This window comes from Malus sylvestris, chromosome 5 (assembly GCF_916048215.2).
Source record: "Malus sylvestris chromosome 5, drMalSylv7.2, whole genome shotgun sequence".
Taxonomy (NCBI): Eukaryota; Viridiplantae; Streptophyta; class Magnoliopsida; order Rosales; family Rosaceae; genus Malus; species Malus sylvestris.
In genome coordinates, this window is record NC_062264.1 from 35914108 (window position 1) to 35937255 (window position 23148).

Below are 23148 nucleotides of genomic sequence, written 5' to 3' on the forward strand. Positions count from 1 at the left end.
AAAGATGAATTCATATAGCACACTATCAAATTTGCAAGCACATAGTTGCAGATAAATAAGAATGAGAACTTATTCGCACAGCTGAATTAGTAAACTTAACAAATTTGTTTGAAGTAAATCCCAGAAATAAGAATCATAATCCTAAACAGGAATGAAACATAAATGCAGGCATCCGAAAGTTACTTTACCTCCATGAAAATTCCATCCACTCCAACAGCAACTGCTGTTCTTGCAATGCATGGTATTAATTCACGAAGACCACCACTGGCAACACCTCCATCGTCCAACTATAGGAGAAAGTAAAGTTCAGCCATGATATGGGAATCAAATTTTAACAATTAGCAATATCAAATTAAAGTAAGCATATTTTAGCTGTTAGTGATAAAACCAGAAGAAATATTTCATCTCCACATGCAATATGATAAAGGCAGTTCCTAAATTTTGTTGTCACTCAAAAGCAATAATCTAACATGTTCTCCCCAACCACCCAAATTAAGTGATTTTTCACAGGTCATTGCTAATGTCAAGGAGACGTGAAAAGGAAATAATAATATTGGCTACAGATTTAATGAGATATATCACGGAATACAAGTTGTGGCTATTATAACCATGCGTTTCTAAGAGAAGCTGCAGAGCACTCTTAAGTTCTGAAAAACTATATGTAAGACTTTCTCACCTTTCTCCCAGCAGGCTGTTGCAATGCATGTGTGACGTCAGCAACCTGTAGTGAAACACTTGAGTTAGAAAGCCAAGTGTTTTCTGTATTTCAACAGGCAAGACTTCCTACAGAAGCTTCCTAAAGGTACTTCTCCAACCAGAAGCACTTTTGTCTATTTCAACCAAAAACTATAAAAAGTAATTTGGAAAACTGTTTAGTTGGAGAAGGAGGAATGGGGGTAGTTGTGTACTTCCAGTATAAGGAAAACGAGACGGAAATTTTATTACAAAATAACAAGAGCACGGAAAAGGAAGAACAGAATGTAAACAGTAACGTACGACGGGACAATTAGCTTCTCTGATCCACTCCAAATTGCGGGGATCAACAATTAAATCATCTATAAAACAAAGCAGAGATATAGGATAAATCAACTGAGCAAGACCAAATTATAAGAATGACATTAACTTTAATCCTTAAAAAATAAGGAGAATCGATGCGTGAAAATTTAAAAACATGTGCAGGACCAAATTATAAGAATACAACAACAACAACAACAAAGCCTTTTCCCACTAAGTGGGGTCGGCTATATGAATCCTAGAACGCCATTGCGCTTGGTTTTGTGTCATGTCCTCCGTTAGATCCAAGTACTCAAGTCTTTTCTTAGGGTCTCTTCCAAAGTTTTCCTAGGTCTTCATCTACCCCTTCGGCCCTGAACCTCTGTCCTGTAGTCACATTTTCGAACCGGAGCGTCAGTAGGCCTTCTTTGCACATGTCCAAACCACCGGAACCGATTTTCTCTCATATTTCCTTCAATTTTGGCTACTCCTACTTTACCTCGGATAACCTCATTCCCAATCTTATCCTTTCTTCGTGTGCCCATACATCCCACGAAGCATCCTCATCTCCGCTACACCCATTTTGTGTACGTTGATGCTTCACTGCCCAACATTTTGTGCCATACAACATCGCTGGCCTTATTGCCGTCCTATAAAATTTTCCCTTGAGCTTCAGTGGCCTACGACGGTCACACAACACGCCGGATGCACTCTTACACTTCATCCATCCAGCTTGTATTCTATGGTTGAGATCTCCATCTAATTCTCCGTTCTCTTGCAAGATAGATCCTAGGTAGCGAAAACGGTCACTTTTTGTGATCTTCGCTAGATTGCTCCGGTCATTAGTGTGGATAAGTATATAAATGGATAGAGATAGGAAAGCAAACACAAGATGTACGTGGTTCACCCAGATTGGCTACGTCCACGGAATAGAGGAGTTCTCATTAATTGTGAAGGGTTTACACAAAAGCAAACACAAGATGTACGTGGTTCACCCAGATTGGCTACGTCCACGGAATAGAGGAGTTCTCATTAATTGTGAAGGGTTTACACAAGTACATAGGTTCAAGCTCTCCTTTAGTGAGTACAAGTGAATGATTTAGTACAAATGACATTAGGAAATATTGCGGGAGAATGATCTCGTAGCCACGAAACTTCTAAGTACCGGAGTGTGGTATCGTCTTGACTTGCCTTATCTGTCTCATAGGTAGATGTGGCATCTTCTCTGGAAGTACTCTTCCTCCATCCAGGGGTGGTATCTGTAACTGGTGGAGATGCACAAGGTAATGTATCAATTTCACTTGAAGCTTACTTGTAGTTTCATGCTTGGTCAAGCGCGATACAAACCATGTAGTAGGAGTCCCCCAAGTCGCCGAGCTAGGGGATCTGCTGAAAGAGGTGACAGACAAGGTAAGCAATCAGAGCTCCGGCTGATTGTTCACATTCTCCCTATCTTGCAGGCAGCATGAAGGATAAAGAGAAGAAAAATGAGGAGAGATGATATGGGATACTTTTGCTTTTGAAGAAGTAACTTTCCACAGGCTTATTCTTGAACTGGGCTGGAGGGTTTTCTGGTTTCCTCCAGAGTATAAGGCCGACTGAAGAATTTGAGGGTCAAAACAAGTCCATCAAATCTAGAGTACGTTCGACCCTGCTGATATGGGATACTTTTGCTTTTGACAGAGTAGTGGATGTATCGGCACGTGTGCTGTTACGCTTGTCTCCACATGCTTCCTTGTATCCTTCTCACTTGCCCTATTTGTTCCTCAGGCAGATGCGGTATCTTCCCTGGAAGCATAAGATGTTGAAGATGAGTACTCGAGAGCAATGCCAAGTAAGTAATCAGGTAAGGGGTTCCAGGCAGTCAGTTCCTGGCTGGAAGCTTGATTCCAAGTGCTGACTGATTGCTCTCTTTCTCCTTGTCTTGCAGGTAAGAACAAGGCCAAAGGAAAAGACAGGGAAAAAGCATGATATGGGATACTCTTGCTTTTAACCCTGATGATATGAGATATTCTTGCTCTAGTATAGCTTGTTTACAGAGGTATTATCGGGGGAAAAGAAAGCTGAATATTTCGAAAGGCTTCGTTGGGAGTGCCCTCTCAGATAAGAGAAAGGGTTGAGCATTTTTGCAGGTCTGCCTGTCCGTTAGGGATGGAGGTCGACATATATAGGAGTCTCCCTAACATCAAGTAATAATGTTATTCCTTTACCCTGCTTGGTTATAGCACGGTAGTGGGAGCTGCCAGCTTCACATGTTTTAACTCTGTCAGAGCACTTTGAAAAAGTGGTCTGTGGTATCTGGAAAGCTGATGTTGCGTGTGAAGATTACAGACAAGCTTTATCCAAGGAGATCCAGCTCTTGAAGTTGGGAAAGTGGTACCTCTTCGATTTTCAAACAAGCAATCCTGTCGGGGATCTGGCTCTCGAGATTCGGAGAACGATGCCTCTTCGATTTTTGAGAAAGCAATCCTGCTGGGGGTCTGGCTCTCGAGATTCGGAGAGCGGTGTCTCTTCGATTTTTGAGAAAGTAATCATGTTGGGAGTCTGGCTCTCGAGATTCGGAGGGCAGTGCCTCTTCGATTTTGGAGCAAGCAATCTTGTTGGGAGTGTTTTCTCGAATGTGAGTAAAGGTTGGACGTGTTTGCTAGTCTACCTTGCCACGAAGCACAGAGGTTGACACACAGGGACTTTCCAATTATCCAGCAGTGGTACTGTTCCTTTACCCTCTCTTCGATTTTTGAGAAAGTAATCATGTTGGAAGTCTGGCTCTCGAGATTCGGAGGGCGGTGCCTCTTCGATTTTGGAGCAAGCAATCTTGTTGGGAGTGTTTTCTCGAATGTGAGTAAAGGTTGGGCCTGTTTGCTAGTCTACCTTGCCACGAAGCACAAAGGTTGACACACAGGGACTTTCCAATTATCCAGCAGTGGTATTGTTCCTTTACCCTCTCTTCGATTTTTGATAAAGTAATCATGTTGGGAGTCTGGCTCTCGAGATTCGGAGGGCGGTGCCTCTTCGATTTTGGAGCAAGCAATCTTGTTGGGAGTGTTTTCTCGAATGTGAGTACAGGTTGGGCATGTTTGCTAGTCTACCTTGCCATGAAGCACAGAGGTTGACACACCGGGACTTTCCAATTATCCAGCAGTGGTACTGTTCCTTTACCCTTGTGGGTAATAATATGGTAGCTAGACCTTCAAAATTTATGTGTTTAAACTTTGTTAGTGTTGTTTCTTTGCAATTCTTTTACCCTTCTTGGTCATTGCGATGTAGTGGGAGCTGCAAGCTTCACGTGTCTCAACTTTGTCAGAGAACTTTGGCAAAGTTATCTGTGGTACCCATGAGCTACTGTTGCGTGTGGGAAGTGGGTGATTGAACAGTACGATTCATGTGCTTTCTACTTCGTTAGAAATCTTCGACAGAATGCCCATAATTTCCGCAAAGCTGAGTGTGCGTGTGACAGGTGCTGACAAGGCTGGAAAAGTAGGTGCCTCTTCGATTTCTGAGATCGGCCCTCGTGGTCTCTGAGCATCCCATCTTTTGAGAAAGCAAGCCTCTTCGATTTTTGAGATCGGCCTTCGTGGTCTTTGAGCAGCCCAGCTTTTGAGAAAGCAAACGCCTCTTCGATTTCTGAGCAGGCGCCTCTTCGATTTCTGAAGCTTCGTCGAGTGCAGATTTTTATAGGGGCTGACATTAAGTTCCAAAGCACACTTGACTATCCACCAGTAAAAGCTCCATTCTTGCACTTCTAAGATCTTGATTTGTCCGACCTCTTCTCTCTTCAACACCTTTGAAAATGTCTGGCCCCTCCGACCGTCGTTTTGACTTGAACCTTGTTGAAGAGGCAGCCCCGCCTTCTCCAGACAACATATGGCGCCCATCCTTCGTCTCCCCTACTGGTCCTCTTACCGTTGGGGATTCCGTGATGAAGAATGATATGACCGCTGCGGTAGTGGCCAGGAACCTTCTCACTCCCAAAGATAACAGACTACTTTCCAAACGGTCTGATGAGTTGGCTGTTAAGGATTCTCTGGCTCTCAGTGTTCAGTGTGCAGGATCTGTGTCTAATATGGCCCAACGCCTATTTGCTCGAACCCGCCAAGTTGAATCATTGGCGGCTGAAGTGATGAGTCTCAAACAGGAGATTAGAGGGCTCAAGCATGAGAATAAACAGTTGCACCGGCTCGCACATGACTATGCTACAAACATGAAGAGGAAGCTTGACCAGATGAAGGAATCTGATGGTCAGGTTTTACTTGATCATCAGAGATTTGTAGGTTTGTTCCAAAGGCATTTATTGCCTTCGTCTTCTGGGGCTGTACCGCGTAATGAAGCTCCAAATGATCAACCTCTGATGCCTCCTCCTTCTAGGGTTTTGTCCAGTACTGAGGCTCCGAATGATCCTCCTCCGGTGCCTTCTCTTTCTGGGGCTCTACCGACTGCTGAGACTTCTCCTAAGCAACTTTTGTGAAGGCTCCCTCTTGTTTGTTTATTTTGACTCAAGTATATGTACATATTTGTAACTTATCGGGGATATCAATAAATAAGCTTTCCTTCATTTCAACGTATTGTGTTAAATACACCAAAGCCTTCTTCGCTAAGTTCTTTGAATTTTCTTTTGTTGAAGCTTGTATGTTGAAGCTTTGTGAGTGGAGCATATAGGTTGAGGTAGTGTTCCCTTAATTTCCCGAGTGAGGAAAACTTCTTGGTTGGAGACTTGGAAAATCCAAGTCACTGAGTGGGATCGGCTATATGAATCTTAGAACGCCATTGTGTTCTGTCCTGTGTCATGTCCTCCGTTAGATCCAAGTACTCTAAGTCTTTTCTTAGGGTCTCTTCCAAAGTTTTCCTAGGTCTTCCTCTGCCCCTTCGGCCCTGAACCTCTGTCCCATAGTCGCATCTTCTAATCGGAGCGTCAGTAGGCCTTCTTTGCACATGTCCAAACCACCGTAACCGATTTTCTCTCATCTTTCCTTCAATTTCGGCTACTCCTACTTTACCCCGGATATCCTCATTCCTAATCTTATCCTTTCTCGTGTGCCCACACATCCAACGAAGCATCCTCATCTCCGCTACACCCATTTTGTGTACGTGTTGATGCTTCACCGCCCAACATTCTGTGCCATACAGCATCGCCGGCCTTATTGCCGTCCTATAAAATTTTCCCTTGAGCTTCAGTGGCATACGGCGGTCACACAACACGCCGGATGCACTCTTCCACTTCATCCATCCAGCTTGTATTCTATGGTTGAGATCTCCATCTAATTCTCCGTTCTTTTGCAAGATAGATCCTAGGTAACGAAAACGGTCGCTCTTTGGTATTTCTTGATCTCCGATCCTCACCCCTAACTCGTTTTGGCCTCCATTTGCACTGAACTTGCACTCCATATATTCTGTCTTTGATCGGCTTAGGCGAAGACCTTTAGATTCCAACACTTCTCTCCAAAGGTTAAGCTTTGCATTTACCCCTTCCTGAGTTTCATCTATCAACACTATATCGTCTGCGAAAAGCATACACCAAGGAATATCACCTTGAATATGTCCTGTTAACTCATCCATTACCAACGCAAAAAGGTAAGGACTTAAGGATGAGCCTTGATGTAATCCTACAGTTATGGGAAAGCTTTCGGTTTGTCCTTCATGAGTTCTTACGGCAGTCTTTGCTCCTTCATACATATCCTGTATAGCTTGGATATATGCTACTCGTACTCCTTTCTTCTCTAAAATCCTCCAAAGAATGTCTCTTGGGACCCTATCATACGCTTTTTCCAAATCTATAAAGACCATGTGTAAATCCTTTTTCCCATCTCTATATCTTTCCATCAATCTTCGTAAGAGATAGATTGCCTCCATGGTTGAGCGTCCTGGCATGAACCCGAATTGGTTGTCCGAAACCCGTGTCTCTTGCCTCGATCTATGCTCAATGACTCTCTCCCAGAGCTTCATTGTATGACTCATTAGCTTAATACCCCTATAGTTCATGCAATTTTGTACATCGCCCTTATTCTTGTAGATAGGCACCAAAGTGCTCATTCGCCACTCATTCGGCATCTTCTTCGTTTTCAAAATCCTATTGAAAAGGTTAGTGAGCCATGTTATACCTGTCTCTCCCAAAACTTTCCACACTTCGATTGGTATATCGTCTGGGCCTACTGCTTTTCTATGCTTCATCTTCTTCAAAGCTACACCCACTTCTTCCTTCCGGATTCTACGATAAAAAGAGTAGTTTCTACACTCTTCTGAGTTACTCAACTCCCCTAAAGAAGCACTCCTTTCATGTCCTTCATTGAAAAGATTATGAAAATAACCTTTCCATCTGTCTTTAACCGCGTTCTATGTAGCAAGAACCTTTCCATCCTCATCCTTGATGCACCTCACTTGGTTTAGGTCCCTTGTCTTCTTGTCCCTTGCTCTAGCTAGTTTATAGATATCCAACTCTCATTCTTTGGTATCTAGTCGCTTATACATATCGTCATAAGCCGCTAACTTAGCTTCTCTCACAGCTTTCTTCGCCTCTTGCTTCGCTTTTCTATACCTTTCACCATTTTCATCGGTCCTATCCTTGTATAAGGCTTTACAACATTCCTTCTTAGCCTTCACCTTTGCTTGTACCTCCTCATTCCACCACCAAGATTCCTTTTGGTGTGGGGTAAAGCCCTTGGACTCTCCTAATACCTCTTTTGCTACTTTTCGGATACAACTAGCCATGGAATCCCACATTTGGTTAGCTTCCCCCTCTCTATCCCACACACACTGGGTGATTACTTTCTCTTTGAAAATGACTTGTTTTTCTTCTTTTAGATTCCACCATCTAGTCCTTGGGCACTTCCAAGTCTTGTTCTTTTTTCTCACTCTTTTGATATGTACATCCATCACCAACAAGCGATGTTGATTAGCCACGCTCTCTCCTGGTATAACTTTGCAATCCTTACAAGTTATACGATCCCCTTTCCTCATTAGAAGAAAATCTATTTGTGTTTTTGACGACCCACTCTTGTAGGTGATCACATGTTCTTCTCTCTTCTTAAAGAAGGTGTTGGCTAAGAAGAGATCATATGCCATTGCAAAATCCAAGATAGCTTCCCCATCCTCGTTTCTCTCCCCAAAACCATGGCCACCATGAAAACCTCCATAGTTGCCTGTCTCCCTGCCCACGTGTCCATTTAAATCTCCTCCTATAAATAACTTCTCTGTCTGAGCAATTCCTTGCACCAAGTCTCCAAGGTCTTCCCAAAATTTCTCCTTCGAACTCGTATCCAACCCTACTTGAGGTGCGTACGCACTAATCACATTGATAAGTTCTTGTCCTATTACAATCTTGATTGCCATGATTCTATCTCCTACCCTCTTGACATCTACAACATCTTGTGTCAAGGTCTTGTCCACGATGATGCCAACACCGTTTCTCGTTCTATTTGTGCCCGAATACCATAGTTTAAACCCTGAGTTTTCTAGATCCTTTGCCTTACGACCAACCCACTTAGTTTCTTGTAGGCACATAATATTTATCCTTCTCCTCACCATAACTTCTACTACTTCCATAGATTTTCCCGTCAAGGTTCCTATATTCCACGTTCCTAAACGCATTTTGCTCTCTTGAACTCTACCCTTCTGTCCTAGCTTCTTCACCCTTCCCCGTCTAATAGGATCAAAGTACTTCTTTTGTGTGTCCCGTGTAAAGTTGATAGGAGCATATGCTCCCAAACAACTTTGAGTGGAGTCGTTCGAAAAGAAGTTTCTATAGCCCCCTTGCTCATTTAACACTGCATCCGGGTGCCGATGGAGATACAGCGACCCTTGCTCACTTATCACTGTGCTCAGGCCGCACAGCGCGCCACTTACGGGTGACGCCCTAGCTTTAGCGCGATTTCGTTCTGGATTCATTTTCATAAGGATTCGACGTGATCATGGAGTGCCGGCTGTCGACTACCTGACGCCCTCCCCCTCCTCCTTTATCCGGGCTTGGGACCGGCAATGTAAGACAATAAAATCTTAAACAATATGAATGGAGAATCAACGCATCAAAGTTTAAAAATATAAAGGGGAAGGGGGGAACATGACGAATTAAGCAATGGCCATGCAGAGAGTGGGGCAAGCACTAGAACATTGATTGAAGCCGAAACAGACAGCCTAATTAAAGATAACATAGCTGCTGTAAGACTTACTATAGCCAAACATAGTTCCCCTCTCACAAACCATCACATTTGGGTTTCCAGCCAGTCTAACCTTCTCAGCCGAGTTTACCATGACCTGAAAATAATGAACACTTTAACATTAATAACAAAAGCACAAGGATACCAAAATAATTTAAATGAGATTAGTTAGTGGATTAATCAATTAGGTCAGAATAAATCACTCATCGTAAACCCAGAGAGAGGGAGAGAGTGGGGGAAAAATGTAAATCACTCACAGAAGGAGCACAGAACTGGCCCTTCTTAATATTGATAATTTTCCCAGTCTTGGCTGCTGCAACTAGAAGATCTGTCTGTCATCATAGGAAGTCATAGACTCACAAATAAGATAAGACTCCCGACTTATGGCATCCTTTAAAAACTTCCATTTCAAGTTTGATTTCTTTCTTTAGCAACACATCGTTAAAACTTTGTCATGATGGCTGAGGCACAGGGTTCCATATCAACTTCACCTGGCGGCATAAAAATGCAGGAATCTGAATAATATCTGCAACTCTACCAACTGCTTCACACTAGAAAAAACAAAAAAGGGTAAATTACATAGTAGACCCTCAGGTTTGAGGCCTATTTCAACCTCATACAACAACTTTAAAACATTTCACTTTCATACCTCACGTACCATTTTATTTCAAAATAATACCTCCGTTAGATTTTCCATCCATTGGTCTGTTAAATGCTGACGTGGCATTAGTGGACCTATTACACGTCAGCCCAGTCCCGCCAAAACTTGCACACGTGGAATTTTATAGTCCACGTGGAGCCATGTGGACTGACAACATGGCAAATTTAAAAATTAAAAGTTTCTTGTATCTCTAACCCACTATTCCCTTCCCACTAACCAATGCAACCCCACTATCATCGAGCACACCACCATTCCCAAACCCAGAATCGAGAAGGATGAAGGGCTGGTTTGGTATTACTGTGCTTTGAAAAAAAGCTGCTGTGAGAATAAGCGGCTGTGAAATAAATTAGCATAGTGTTTGGTAAACTTTTTTGTAAAAGTGCTTTTGAAAAAAAAACAGTCTGATAGTGTCTTTTCATTAAAGGAGCACTGTAGTTCTGTGTGCTTTGAAAAAAAGCCAGTTTTCCAAAGCTACAAATTGCAGCTTCAGCTTTTTCCTTTGATTTCAGCTTATTCTCACAGCAGCTTCCAAAATAAGCCATTTTTTTAAGTTTACCAAACACCAAAAACACTCCCAGCTTTTTTTCATAGGAGCTTTTTTTAAAATCACCTCAACCCCAAACTGGGGCGAAGTTCTGGTAACCCTAGCCCTCGTCGCGAAACCTTACTTCTGTCGCGAAACCCTGTCGTGAAACCTTATTTCCATCACTTTCTACCCGTCGATTTCCTATCGGCGTCGTACCCACTACCTATAACAACCCTTAACCCGTGACCCGCAACCCACAATCCACAACCCAGAACCAACTCCTGATATCAACGATAATCAAGTGCTTCGAAGTGAGGGATTCGAAGTCGAAGGTTGAAAATGACCTGGGAAAGGAGGGAGGATCCGTTAGATCCATTCCCAACATACGGTTAGTGCTTTTTGGTTTCTTTATTTTGTGTTGTTTCTTTATTTTGTGTTGTTCGATATTGGACTGTTCGAAAATGTTGGGGATCTGAAATTGTGTGTACTTTGTAATTTTGGATCTATGTTTCCTAATTTTAAATTGCTTTGTTCGAAAATGGTGGGGAACTAAAAATTGTTTGGTGTTGTCGGTTAATGGAGTACTTTTGTCCTTGTTTAATCATGCTGGAAAAAAGCTTGTGGGTTATATATGTTTGGCAGTGCTTTGTTTATACCTTTATCTGTGGTATGATGCTTTATTTATGCCTTTATCTGGGACACCACATTGTCAATTATGGTGTGTCTTTATATGTGAATTGTTTTGTGGTCCTGGGTCTTGAAGTTTAGGTTTCATCACTTTAAAATAGGAATTTTTTAAGCAGAAATTAGGGTTTCATTAGTTTATAATAGGGTTTTTTTATGTTGCAATTTCAGGGAATAATGAACTATTCACAATCAAAATGTATCACGGTGGACAACTCAGTGAAGACTTCTATGTTGGAGGGAAGGTGGATTTCTTTGACTACTGTGACAAAGATTTCATGTCATTGCTCGAGGTTGACAATATGGTTGAGGAACTGGGATATGGGAATGTCTTCATGAGTTACCATTATAGGATCCCAGGGATGGAAATTCGAAATGGGATGAAGCCTTTGATGACAGATTCAGATGTTATCAACATGTGCAAATTTGTGCCAAACCACACTCTGATTGATGTGTATATTCAGAAGATAACACCTGAAGAATGTGTCTCTCAAGAGATGAAGTTTATGAAGTCATTTGAACCGGTTGCTCAGAGTAGGGTGGTTATTGAAGAACTTGATGGTGATGATGATGACCAGTGCAATTTGATAGAGGAAAGGCCAGTGCAAGTGAATAGAGGAAAGGGCAAGCTAGCCATAGAATATCCAGTCAATGGCCTTGGTGGTGAATGCAGTGTGCCTTCCCAATGTGTGACTCAAGTTGTTGAAGAAGTGGCTGATGAAAGGGGTGATAGAGTAGTTGGTGAAGGAGTGGCCGATGAAGGGGTGGTTGATGAAGGGGTTGATGAAGGAGTGGTTGATGAAGGGGTAGATGATGAAGGAGTGGCCGATGAAGGGGTGGAGGATGAAGGAGTGGCTGATGTGGGTGATGAAGGAGCGGAAGAAGAAGATGAGAATGACAGTGACTTCATAGAAGAAGAATTTCCTGTTGATGAAGATCACTTACAATTTATGAAGTTTGTAGATGATCATGTGGATGCACAGGAGGATGCAGTGTTGGCTAGCATTAGGGAACAAAATAACCCACAATCTGGGGAGGGATCTCGACAACAAAGGGAAGAATTTGAAGAAGAGATTGATGTAGATCTTGTTGGTGAGCCGGATTACAATTCGGATGGCCTTCACAGTGTGCATGAAGATGAAGACGGTGGTCCAAGCAACAGTGAGCATTAACGGACATCAGACTCTCGCCATTTCAATGCAACAAAGCACTGTTTGTTTGCCAGAACGAGGAGGAAGCAAAAAAAATTGCACTACTTGGAGCTATAGCTATGAAGGAGTATCCCGAGGTGGAACTGGCGGGGTGGTGGGAGAGTTTGAATTCAAATAAAAGACTGGCGGTCAGTTATGGAGGTTGGGTTGCATTGGAAGGTTTACCACCGCATCTTTGGACCAAAAAATTCTTCAAGGATATTGGTGAGGCTTGCGGAGGTCTGGCGGACATTGACCAAGCAACCACTAGTTTCGGTTTTCTGCTTGAAGCAAAGATAAAACTAAAAACCAACTTCACTGGTTTTATCCCTGAGGTAGTAGAAGTGGCTGACGGAGACCTAGTCTTCAGGGTCAGGATCCGGCAATTAACGCCAGCGAAGAGACCTATGCTTTCGGCTGAAGATCGGGGTAAATCGGAATCTTTAGTTGGGTCTCTGAAAAAGGATCAGCAATTACAAAGGATTTCTGGAATACATCATCCGGCGACGGCTGAGCTTGGAAAGGCAGCTCACGCGACGGGGACTTGCGCTAGCTTCCGAATCGGCGTCTTCGACTGCCCAGTCACCATCGGATGTGACAGAAAGCATGATCACAACAGGTATGTGACTGTGGGCGCGAGTTACGAGGAGCATGCAAACCCACTCTATGACCTTACTTTTCCTGAAAGTGAGCGTGGGTCGCCATCTCAAGAACAGGACGGGACAGCTACGGCGAGTCAATCAATAGAAGCGGCGGTAAATGAGTTTTTAATGATTTCGAAATTGGAAGGAAGCTCCAGTATCATGATTTCTCCGGGTAAAAGCAAAAGCTTGGAATTAGATGGGAAAGAAGATGACGGTGGCTCTAGTATAGAGGAGGCACATATTTCAACAGGCGGGGAGTATTTTAATGGAACAAGAGTGGAGATATTCACTAGAAATAGTGTAGATCCATGTGACGGGAGCAGGCCCAATAAAAACAACTTTTTTCCAATTAAACTTGATGGAGTGGCGGGCCTTGATCCACAAAGCCCAAATATTGGAGATAACATTGTGGTAAGCGGGCCTATGGCTGCCAAACATTTATTTACAATTATAAATGGTAATTCAGTGGGCTTCGACCTACATTGGAATGGGTCTGGCGGTGGCCCAATCACCCTAACTACTCACGGGCTGAGATCTCATCATCAATCCGAAATGGTCTTTCTGTGTAAGTCTTTAACGTTTTCGAACCCGCTTGCGGATCTAAGGCTGCCAACTATAAGGAATATTGCGCCACAGTATATGGCTTTGGGCGATCCCCAGCAAATTCGGGCCATGGAGTTCTACGCAGCAGGCGCTCCAATCAGACCTTCCTGGAGCATAAGTTCAAGTTTCTTTGGGAGATTTGGACAACACGACAGGGGCGGAAAGAGGCTAAAGCTTCTTCTACCACATGATTTTGGCTTTTGTCAGAATCATCTAGAATGGCCTATTCCGATGGAAGCCTTGTCTTCTAACCTCACATTCACCGATTCAGCTAGTGAATCAGAGGAAGACCTGGAGTGTGAGGCCGATGATAACATTGTCCGATCACCGGGCGGGTCGAGTGAGAAGAATTCAGCAAATCAATGGTGGAGAAGGTTGGAGGATTTTGGCATGGATTCGGTTCAATTGTTAGACAGTGACGACGAAGATTTCTTCGCTCAATCTTCTGTCGATGATGGGGAGGAGGATGCTTACTCTCAAGAGGAAAAAGAAATATCTGAAGATTTTGAATTATCCTGTGAGGACCTCCACAACCTCTTCATTGATTCAAATTTGGAAGCAGTGACAAAGTTGGAGGAGGCAACCAATCACGAGGAGCAGTCTGTTACTGAGGAAATAGGAAAAAACAAGAAATTATTAAAGTACAGTAGAAGGAAAAAATTGGCAGGAGCATTAGCCAATCGTGAGGCCAAACATCTAAGTTCCAAATTTTTGTCTAAAATGAAGGTCTCCTTGTTTCCGTTGAAACGGTCTCTATTCCAAGAAACGAAGAATGGGAAAGTCAGAAGAGGCAAGGGAGAGGGTGGTTGTAAGGGAGAAAACAAACTTCACAGGGGCACTAGTAGTGTTAATGAAGATAATTAGTTGGAATGTTAGATGATTGGGAAGTACACGGAAGAGGCTAACATTGAAAAAACAATTCCAACGGTTACAGCCGGACATCATCATACTACAAGAAACTAAGAAATCAGTGATTGATAGAAGTCTTGTGGCTAGCGTGTGGGGAAGCAGATATAAAGAGTGGATTTTTGTCCCTGCTCAAGGAAGCTCAGGGGGCATAGCTGTAATTTGGAACACAAAACACATTTCTGTAACCGAATCTTTGGTCGGTGTTTTCTCTGCATCAATAAAAATTAAGGCTCCCAATGGGATGGAGTGGTGGCTATCCGGAGTCTATGGTCCATGTAAAAATAGAGAGCGGAGGGAGTTTTGGGAAGAATTGGCGGGACTTTATGGTATGTGTGGAACAAGATGGTGTATAGGAGGAGATTTTAACGTGGTTAGATTTATAAATGAGAAATCAAACGGGGGGAGGCTGACCAAAAGCATGAGGAATTTTAATGATTTCATTCGAGAGACAGAACTCAAGGATTTGGATCTACTCAATGCACAGTTCACTTGGTCAAATCTCAGAGAAGAACCTGTGTGTCGAAGATTAGACAGATTTTTATGCTCTACAGGTTGCGAAGATATCTTTCCTGAGGCTAGACAAACGGCCTTGGCAAGGGTCATTTCCGATCATTGTCCAATCCAGCTAGACACCAACAAAGTGAAATGGGGGCCATGTCCTTTCAGATTTGAAAACATGTGGCTCCAAGATCCAGAATTCAGGAACAAATTCAAGGAATGGTGGCAATCGGAGCAAGTGGAGGGGTGGGAGGGTTATAAATTTATGATCAAGTTAAAAGCCATGAAAAAAAAGGTGCAAAGCTGGAGTAAGGAGAGTTTCGGCGAAATCGAAAAAGTCTTGAAAGAAGCGGAAGCAAACATAGAGGAGTTGGATAAGAGAGAGGGGACGGAAGGCTTAGATTTTGAAGCTAGAAGTAAAAGGGAAGAACTCCAAAACCTGGTGGGAGACTTGGCTTTTAAAGAAGAAGTGAAATGGAGGCAGAGAAGCAAAGTGGAATGGGCAAAGGAAGGGGACGGTAATACAAGATTCTTCCATCGAGTTGCAAATGGAAGAAGGAAGAGAAACTATATTGAAAGGTTGGAGCCGATTGGAGGGGGATTAATAGAGGATGCAAAGGAGATTGAAGAGCATATTGTAAATTTTTTCAAATCCTTATTTAGCAGTAACGACGAGGCATGTTGTGGTTTAGAAGGTATAAATTGGGCCCCAATAAGCGCCCTTGAGGCAATTTGGCTTGAGAGGCCTTTTGAGGAAGCAGAAGTTCAAAGAGCAGTTTTCGATTGTGGAAAGGACAAGTCACCAGGACCAGATGGCTTCTCTATGCAAATGTTCCAACATTGCTGGGATATTTTGAAGGAAGATATAATGAAGATCATGGAGGAATTCTTTGAGAAAGGGATAATAAATGCAGTGACGAACGAAACATTCATTTGCCTAATCCCAAAGAAGTCAGATTCTTTGAAGGTGATGGACTATAGGCCCATCAGCTTAGTAACTGGATTGTATAAAATCATAGCGAAAACACTGGCTTCAAGATTGAAGGAGGTTTTGGTTACCACTGTCTCCCCACATCAGGGGGCGTTTGTTAAGGATCGACAAATTTTGGATGCAGTCCTCATTGCAAATGAAGTGGTAGAAGAGATAAGGCAGAAAAAAGAGAAGGGATTGGTGCTTAAGATCGACTTTGAAAAAGCGTATGATCATGTTGAATGGAGATTTCTGGAAGAAGTACTACAAAGAAAAGGTTTTGGCAATAGATGGAGGAAATGGATTCAAGGATGTTTATGCTCTGCAAATTTTTCTGTTTTGATCAATGGGAGGCCTAGGGGAAAATTTCAAGCTTCAAGAGGACTAAGACAAGGTGACCCACTATCACCCTTTCTCTTCACCTTAGTAGTCGATGTTTTGAGCAGGTTAATGGAGAAGGCTCAAGAAAATGATCTCATCAAAGGTTTGTGTATCGGGCAAGAAAAGGTGGAGATCTCTCATCTTCAATTTGCAGACGACACCATATTCTTTTTTACGGAAGATGAGGAAGTTTGGAACAACCTATTACAAGTGCTCAACTTATTCTGTTCGGTCTCAGGACTGAAAATCAACAAAGCGAAGTGCTTTTTGGCAGGAATAAATTCAGAAAGTGAGAAATTAAATAGGATGGCAGATTCTTGGGGTTGCGAGGTAGGATGTTGGCCTATAAAGTATCTGGGACTTCACCTTGGGGGAAGGCCAAAAGCTATAAGGTTTTGGGATCCAGTGGTAGAAACAATGGAAAGAAGACTTCAAAGTTGGAAGAAGGCTTTCCTATCCAGAGGAGGTAGATTAACTCTAATTCAATCAGTCTTGGGAAGTTTGCCGATTTACTATATGTCATTGTTCAAAATTCCCTGTGGGGTAAGAAGACATCTAGAAAAATTAATGAAAGGGTTTCTCTGGGAAGGCGTGGAGGAAGGTAAGAAAACCCATTTGGTCAAATGGGAGTTAGTTACTAAAAACAAGGAGGAATGAGGTCTAGGGGTGGGGAATTTGAGGAATCAGAACGAAGCACTATTGGCTAAGTGGTTGTGGAGATTCCCAAGGGAGTCTCATTCCTTATGGCACAAGGTGATAAGAAGCAAGTATGGGCTACAAGTTAATGGATGGAATGTACTTCCTCCAAGGAGGGTTTCAAGTCGTAGCCCATGGAAAGACATTTCGAGTGGTGCTCATCAGTTTCTTAGTTGTTGCAAGTTTGAGGTGGGCAATGGAGAGAGGGTTAGGTTTTGGGAGGATGGGTGGTTAGTAGGGGGACCGCTGAAGGAGCAATTCCCCAGATTATTCTTATTATCGAGGAAGCATAATCATAACATATCTAGCTTTGTGGAAGCTTCGTCAAGTTCCTTGAGTTGGAACTTTGATTTTAGGAGAAATCTGAATGAGATGGAGATAGAAGAGGCGGCCAGCTTATTACAGAAAGTGGAAGTGGTTCGCTTGTCTCCATCAAAAATGGATAACAGAAGGTGGAACCTAGAAACTTCAGGTTTGTTCACATGCAAATCCTATCGGTCATTACTGAGCAACAATGGGATTGTGCACTATTATCCACCCTACTCTTAGATTTGGAAATCAAAAGTTCCTCCGAAGGTTAAAATACTTGTATGGCTTGTGGCCAATGGGAGTCTCAACACTTGCGACAAAATTCAAAGGAGAAACCCTATGATGTGTTTTTCCCCACATTGGTGTAGTTTATGTAAAGCTAAGGAGGAGAGTGTAAATCACATCTTTCTTCATTGCTCATACTCGATACAACTGTGGTGGAAACTGTTTCAGGAGGTTAAAGTAAGTTGGGTCATTCCTAAAGGGTGTTTTGAGCTACTAAGCACCAATTTCAAGGCACTTGGAAAAGGGAAAAAATCCAAAGCTTTGTGGGGTTGCCTGGTATCGGCAATTTTCTGGAATATATGGCTGGAACGCAACAAAAGGATTTTTGAAGACTATACTGGAGTGGGGGCAGAAGTACTTTGGGGGAGAGTTAAATATTGGGCATCTTTTTGGGCTTCGGTTACTAAAGAGTTTAATAATTGCTCTCTATCTCAAATACTGTGGGATTTGTTAGCAGCAGTTAAGTGAGCTTGGTCTAGAATTGGCTACTGTAGCCAATTCCTATTAGGATTTTCCTTTCTAATTTGTTGGTGGACTTCTTATCCACTTCTGTGTTTTTCTCTATTCTTTAATAAAATTGTTTCTTCTAAAAAAAAAATGAGAAGACTGACATGAAGAACCCACACTTGTCCTTAGGGTTGATATTTAGGGATGCTGCACAGTTCAAAAAGGCAGTAGTTATGCACTCTATGATAAATGGGTATGGGGATGTCCATTTTCCATGGAATGAAAAGTTCAAGGTTGATGCAGCATGCAAAGAAGGTTGTACGTGGCTTGTCAAGTGTGGGAAGATGCACAATTCAAACAGCATGCAGATAAAGACGATTTTAGATCACCACACATGTGGTAGATTATGGATGAATAGGAATATGAAACAGTCTTGGCTTACTGAGCAGTACTTGGATAGGATCCAACTTAATCCAACATGGCCTGTTGAGTCTTTTATGGACACCATTCAAGCTGAATGGAAACACGGTTGCTCCAAGATGAAAGCTTATAGGGCTATGGCTGCTGCTATGAAGATTATAGAGGGTAAGCATTCTGAGCAATACACAAGATTGTGGGATTTTGGAGAAGAAATTAAAAAGACAAACCCGGGGAGCACTGTGAAGATAAAGTTGGATGAATGAAGGTTTCAAAGGATGTATGTGTGTTTGGGTGCATGCAAGGAAGGTTTCAAGCATGGCTGCAGACCCTTGATTGGTTTAGATGGTTGTCATTTGAAGTCTCAGCATGGGGGTCAATTGTTGGTTGCTGTGGGGATAGATCCCAATGATGAAACTTGGGTGATAGCTTATGCAGTTGTCGAGATGGAGAACAAAGATTCCTGGATTTGGTTCTTGGAGATTCTGGTCGAGGATATTGGGATTATAAATCAACATCGTTGGACATTCATTAGTGACAAGCAGAAGGGTTTAATTCCTGCATTATTGGCGGTTCTTCCCGATTGTCACCACAGGTTTTGTGTGCGGCATTTGTACACAAACTATAGAGAACAGTTTAAGGGTAAGGCACTGAAGGATGCTTTATGGGCTGTTGCCAAGACCCCTACAATTCCACACTTTATAAGAGCTATGAATGAGCTTAGATTGTTGAGCGAAGATGCATATGGTTGGCTCATGAAGAGACCTGCCATTCACTGGAGTAGGTCCCATTTTCAAACTCATACCAAGTGTGAAATGTTGCTGAACAACTTGTGTGAATGTTTCAATGCCGTGATAGTGAAGGCAAGGTCGAAACCAATTGTAACCATGTTTCAGATCATTCATACCATGTTGATGAGAAGGATTCAAATGAGAAGAGACATTATGATGAGACAACCTGGAGATTTGTGCCCTAAGCTTCAGAAAAAGTTGGAGGTTGCAAAAATAGAAAGTGGTCGATGCATTGCTCAGTGGTCTTGTGGGACTAAATTCCAAGTGGATGCTAGAGGAGGTGACCAATTTGTTGTTGACTTGACTGAGCGTACATGTTCATGTCGGGGATTTGACCTCACTGGTATTCCATGCAGCCATGCCATTGCTGCCATTAATTACAAACGGTATAGGCCAGAAGACTATGTGGATGTTTGTTATTCCAAGGTTATGTACTTGGAAATATATGGACACTTGATCCAGCCAATGAATGGGATGTCAATGTGGGAAGTCACTGAAAATCCACCTATCCAGCCTCCTCTATATACTAGACAACCTGGAAGACCCAAGAAGAAGAGGAACAAAGAGGCTGCAGAAAAGGAGAAAAAAGCTAATCCTACACAAAATGAGGCTACTAACACAAGTGGAGATATTCCACAGCCACAACAACTTTCAAAGAAAGGCCAAGGGACCATCAAATGTGGAATATGTAAAAAAGAGGGCCACAATACCAGGACTCATCACAGGCATCTTCCTACAAGACAAGAGGTGACATATAACCTTATACAAAGTTATATGATTTCTAAGTTGATTTAAGACTTTATTAATCCTGAAAACCTTTAATTTGTTTTAGGCATCAAGTTCTTCACATGGAGCATCTAGTAATCCAGGTGGTGTACCAAGGAAGAGGGGAAGGAAACCCAAGCTAAGCACTGTTTCACTTGTTTTATTTAGTTAGGGTTTGTAAATGAATTTGTGGCCTATATTGTGATAACTTAGGGATTCTTTTGTATGCATTGGATGTGGATATTCTTTTGTGATAACTTGTGGCCTATATTGTTGTTGATTTGGATATTGTTGTATTGAACATTGGATGTAGGCATCAAGCACGGCTGAAGGTGGTAATTCAGAGGTTCAAACAGATGGAGGAGTGAAGAAGAGAAAGACAAGGCAACCAAGAAAGTGAAGTGTTGCCATACAAGAACAAACAGGGTTTTTTGATGTTGGAATTTTTTGCTAGTGGCTAGAATTTTTTGTGAATGTTGGCAGCAGCTAGAAACTGTTTTTTTGCTTAGCTAGGAATTGTTATTTTGCTCCCAATTGGATTTGTGGCTTATTAGGAACTGTTATTTTGCTACTGGCTGGATATCCTTTTGGGAACATGCTAGCTTGTTAGGGTTTTTTTTATGGTTATATCCAGTTGAACTCATAGATGTTGGCTTTGGTTGCCAATATATGGAACATGCTTGTTATTTGGTTACCAAGAAAGTGAAATATATTGCTACTTTAGTTGCCTATTTGGATATTGGAATACATTTTTACCTATTCATTGATTATTTGGATATTTGGATATGGAAATATGCATTTCTGCATTTCTGCATTGATGCAATTGTTCATAATTTAGCCGCCAAAACCCATAAAAAAATAGGAATTAAAAAAAAAAAAATTGGCGGGAAAATTTTGAAATTTCAAATTTCGGCCACGTGGGCATTTTTGCTGAGTTGGCATGACGTGGCAGCTGGATATCCACGTGTGCAAGTTTTGGAGGGAGTGGGCTGACGTGTAACAGGGTCCACTAATGCCACGTCAGCATTTAACAGACAAATGGATGGAAAATCTAACGGAGGTATTATTTTGAAATAAAATGATACGTGAGGTATGAAAGTGAAATGTTTTAAAGTTGTTGTATGAGGTTGAAATAGGCCTCAAACCTGAGGGTCTACTGTGTAATTTACCCAACAAAAAAAGCAAAGGAACAACGTGAGAAACAGTTCATGACCTAAAAGCCAGGTCAAACTTCCCTTGCTGTTTAACATGCAATGGTAAGAAACAAACAAGGACGCGACGATGTGTTGCACTGCATCATTATGCATGCAAGTATACATTCAACTGATTCAAGATAGAACATATAGAGATCTATTGACAAAGTCCAAAATCAAGAAAATTTAGTAATAGAGTAGATTATAACCTATCCCAAAGTCTCTTTTTCTACTAATCCCCACATTTACATAGACATATAGTGAAGCCTACCCAAGGTACCCAAATGGTGCACACTTATTCATCAAGAAAACAGCGCCTTTTCAAGCAAAATTTGATCTTCCTACTCTTAAGGCGTTATCTTTGACACATAAATATTTAAAGCTGAAGAAAACAAGTTTACTAAAAACACGATTTAAAAAATTTTCACCTGATGAGAGGAGATAGAATGCTCACCTGGCTAGCTTCATGTACATCTGTAATTATAGGGAGGTCAAATGCTGTTTTGGCCTTCTCAAGGATCTGAAATAAAAAGGAGAAATAAAGAGGAATCAGTGATTTTAAGTTGAATGTCTTCTATATTGATAATAATACCGAGTTAATATTATGCAAGAGAAATACTACTCTACAAAGAATTGACCATGATTTATGTATTCCCTTGTAATATTGCAGCTAAACTGTTAAAAGCTTTAGATGTATCAACACATGTCCTCGAAGAACTGAAACAACACGGACTTGCAGTCTCAAACTCCGATGACACTAATAATTTACTTGAACATGTAACAATATCTAGTAAGTTCTCCATACTTTGACCATAGCAACCAAAGTGATTCAAATATAAACTTAGCATGAGAACAAGGTAATGACTAGTGGTCCACCTTTAAGCCTTCTTCCAAGCCGGGACCCCGGAATGATTTCGAGGACGTACGGTTGGCCTTGTCAAAGCTTGACTTGAAAACCAGTGGCAATCCAACTCTACAAGATTGAAAAACAAATTGTCTATCTTACCAGAATCCGGAAAAAAAATACACAAAGATTTAAATCCAATCTTCATCCCATTTCGACAAAATGCATAAATCCCAAATACAAGGAGCATACTTCGTTGCAACACTCTTGATGTGCTTGGCCATTCGGAAAATGTGCTCCTCAGATTCGATCACATTGGGACCGGCTAGCAAGAAAAATGGTTCTGCTGCCTGCTAGGATTGAAATAAGAGAAAAATTAAAGTACCATCGGAGCATAAACCATCCAAATTTATATACCCTTTAACGTAAGAATTTAAAAAATCCCAACAAAATTAAACCTTGAGCTGGTTATATAGCACCACTGACGAATCCATATCTTCCCACTTAGCTGAAACGATACAACTGCAGCTACACATATCAGGATTCAATTATATCACGTAAATCATAGACTACATTACCCAAAAATTGTTATTTTAATCAAAGTAGTAACCCGAAATTTCAAAAAAAAAAAAAAAAAAACTCAGAATTCAGAATGTTGATAGTCATTCGAAGATCCGTAGGCAGTCTAAATTTTCCCGCAATTTTCCGGGCAACCAAAAAGAAATTTAAACGAAACGTGAATGCACATTCGGACCAAAATGTAGTTGATTTTCACAGATCTATCAAGGAAAGAAATCTACCTCACTTCTATCGCGAAAACAGAGAGAGAAAGAGAGTTCAGTGAGTGATGGCGTAGAAAGAAGCAGAGCGATATATTCTATCACTGAAACTGTCGGCCGTATGAGAGTGTAGGTGCGCGCGCCGCTGTGTATATGTGAGGGCCCAAAAAAATTGAAGGGCCATGTCAGAGAATTGAAGGCCCAAGTCAGAAAATTGTCCGGGAAATTTTTACTTGTAAATTGGTGGGTTTATTCTCATCCTCTTCTTATTCTTGTTCTCTGGTTTAATGAGGGCATCGTGAAGAATTTTTAATTTAAGTGATTAAGAGCGTATGAATATGTAATGTGACTTCTATTGTTAGCTTCAATGTCATACAAACATATGGCTTATTTAGAAGTACTTTTAAAATGCCTGA

General features: G+C 41.7%; 1 protein-coding gene across 1 annotated transcript in view; it reads right to left on the reverse strand.

The window, feature by feature from the left end:
- The window catches only part of LOC126624604 (2-dehydro-3-deoxyphosphooctonate aldolase-like), a 32523-nt gene extending 9723 nt beyond the window's left edge, over window positions 1-22800 (reverse strand). The window contains exons 1-11 of the mRNA XM_050293681.1: window positions 22754-22800; window positions 22412-22475; window positions 22206-22303; window positions 21986-22082; window positions 21564-21629; window positions 9632-9691; window positions 9398-9472; window positions 9153-9237; window positions 997-1055; window positions 677-721; window positions 189-287 (exon numbers count right to left, since the gene is read on the reverse strand). Coding sequence (XP_050149638.1) covers window positions 189-287; window positions 677-721; window positions 997-1055; window positions 9153-9237; window positions 9398-9472; window positions 9632-9691; window positions 21564-21629; window positions 21986-22082; window positions 22206-22303; window positions 22412-22447 — 720 coding nt within the window. The 5' untranslated portion in view covers window positions 22448-22475; window positions 22754-22800. The remainder of the gene's footprint in view (window positions 1-188; window positions 288-676; window positions 722-996; window positions 1056-9152; window positions 9238-9397; window positions 9473-9631; window positions 9692-21563; window positions 21630-21985; window positions 22083-22205; window positions 22304-22411; window positions 22476-22753) is intronic.
- Between the last annotated feature and the right edge of the window lie 348 nt (window positions 22801-23148).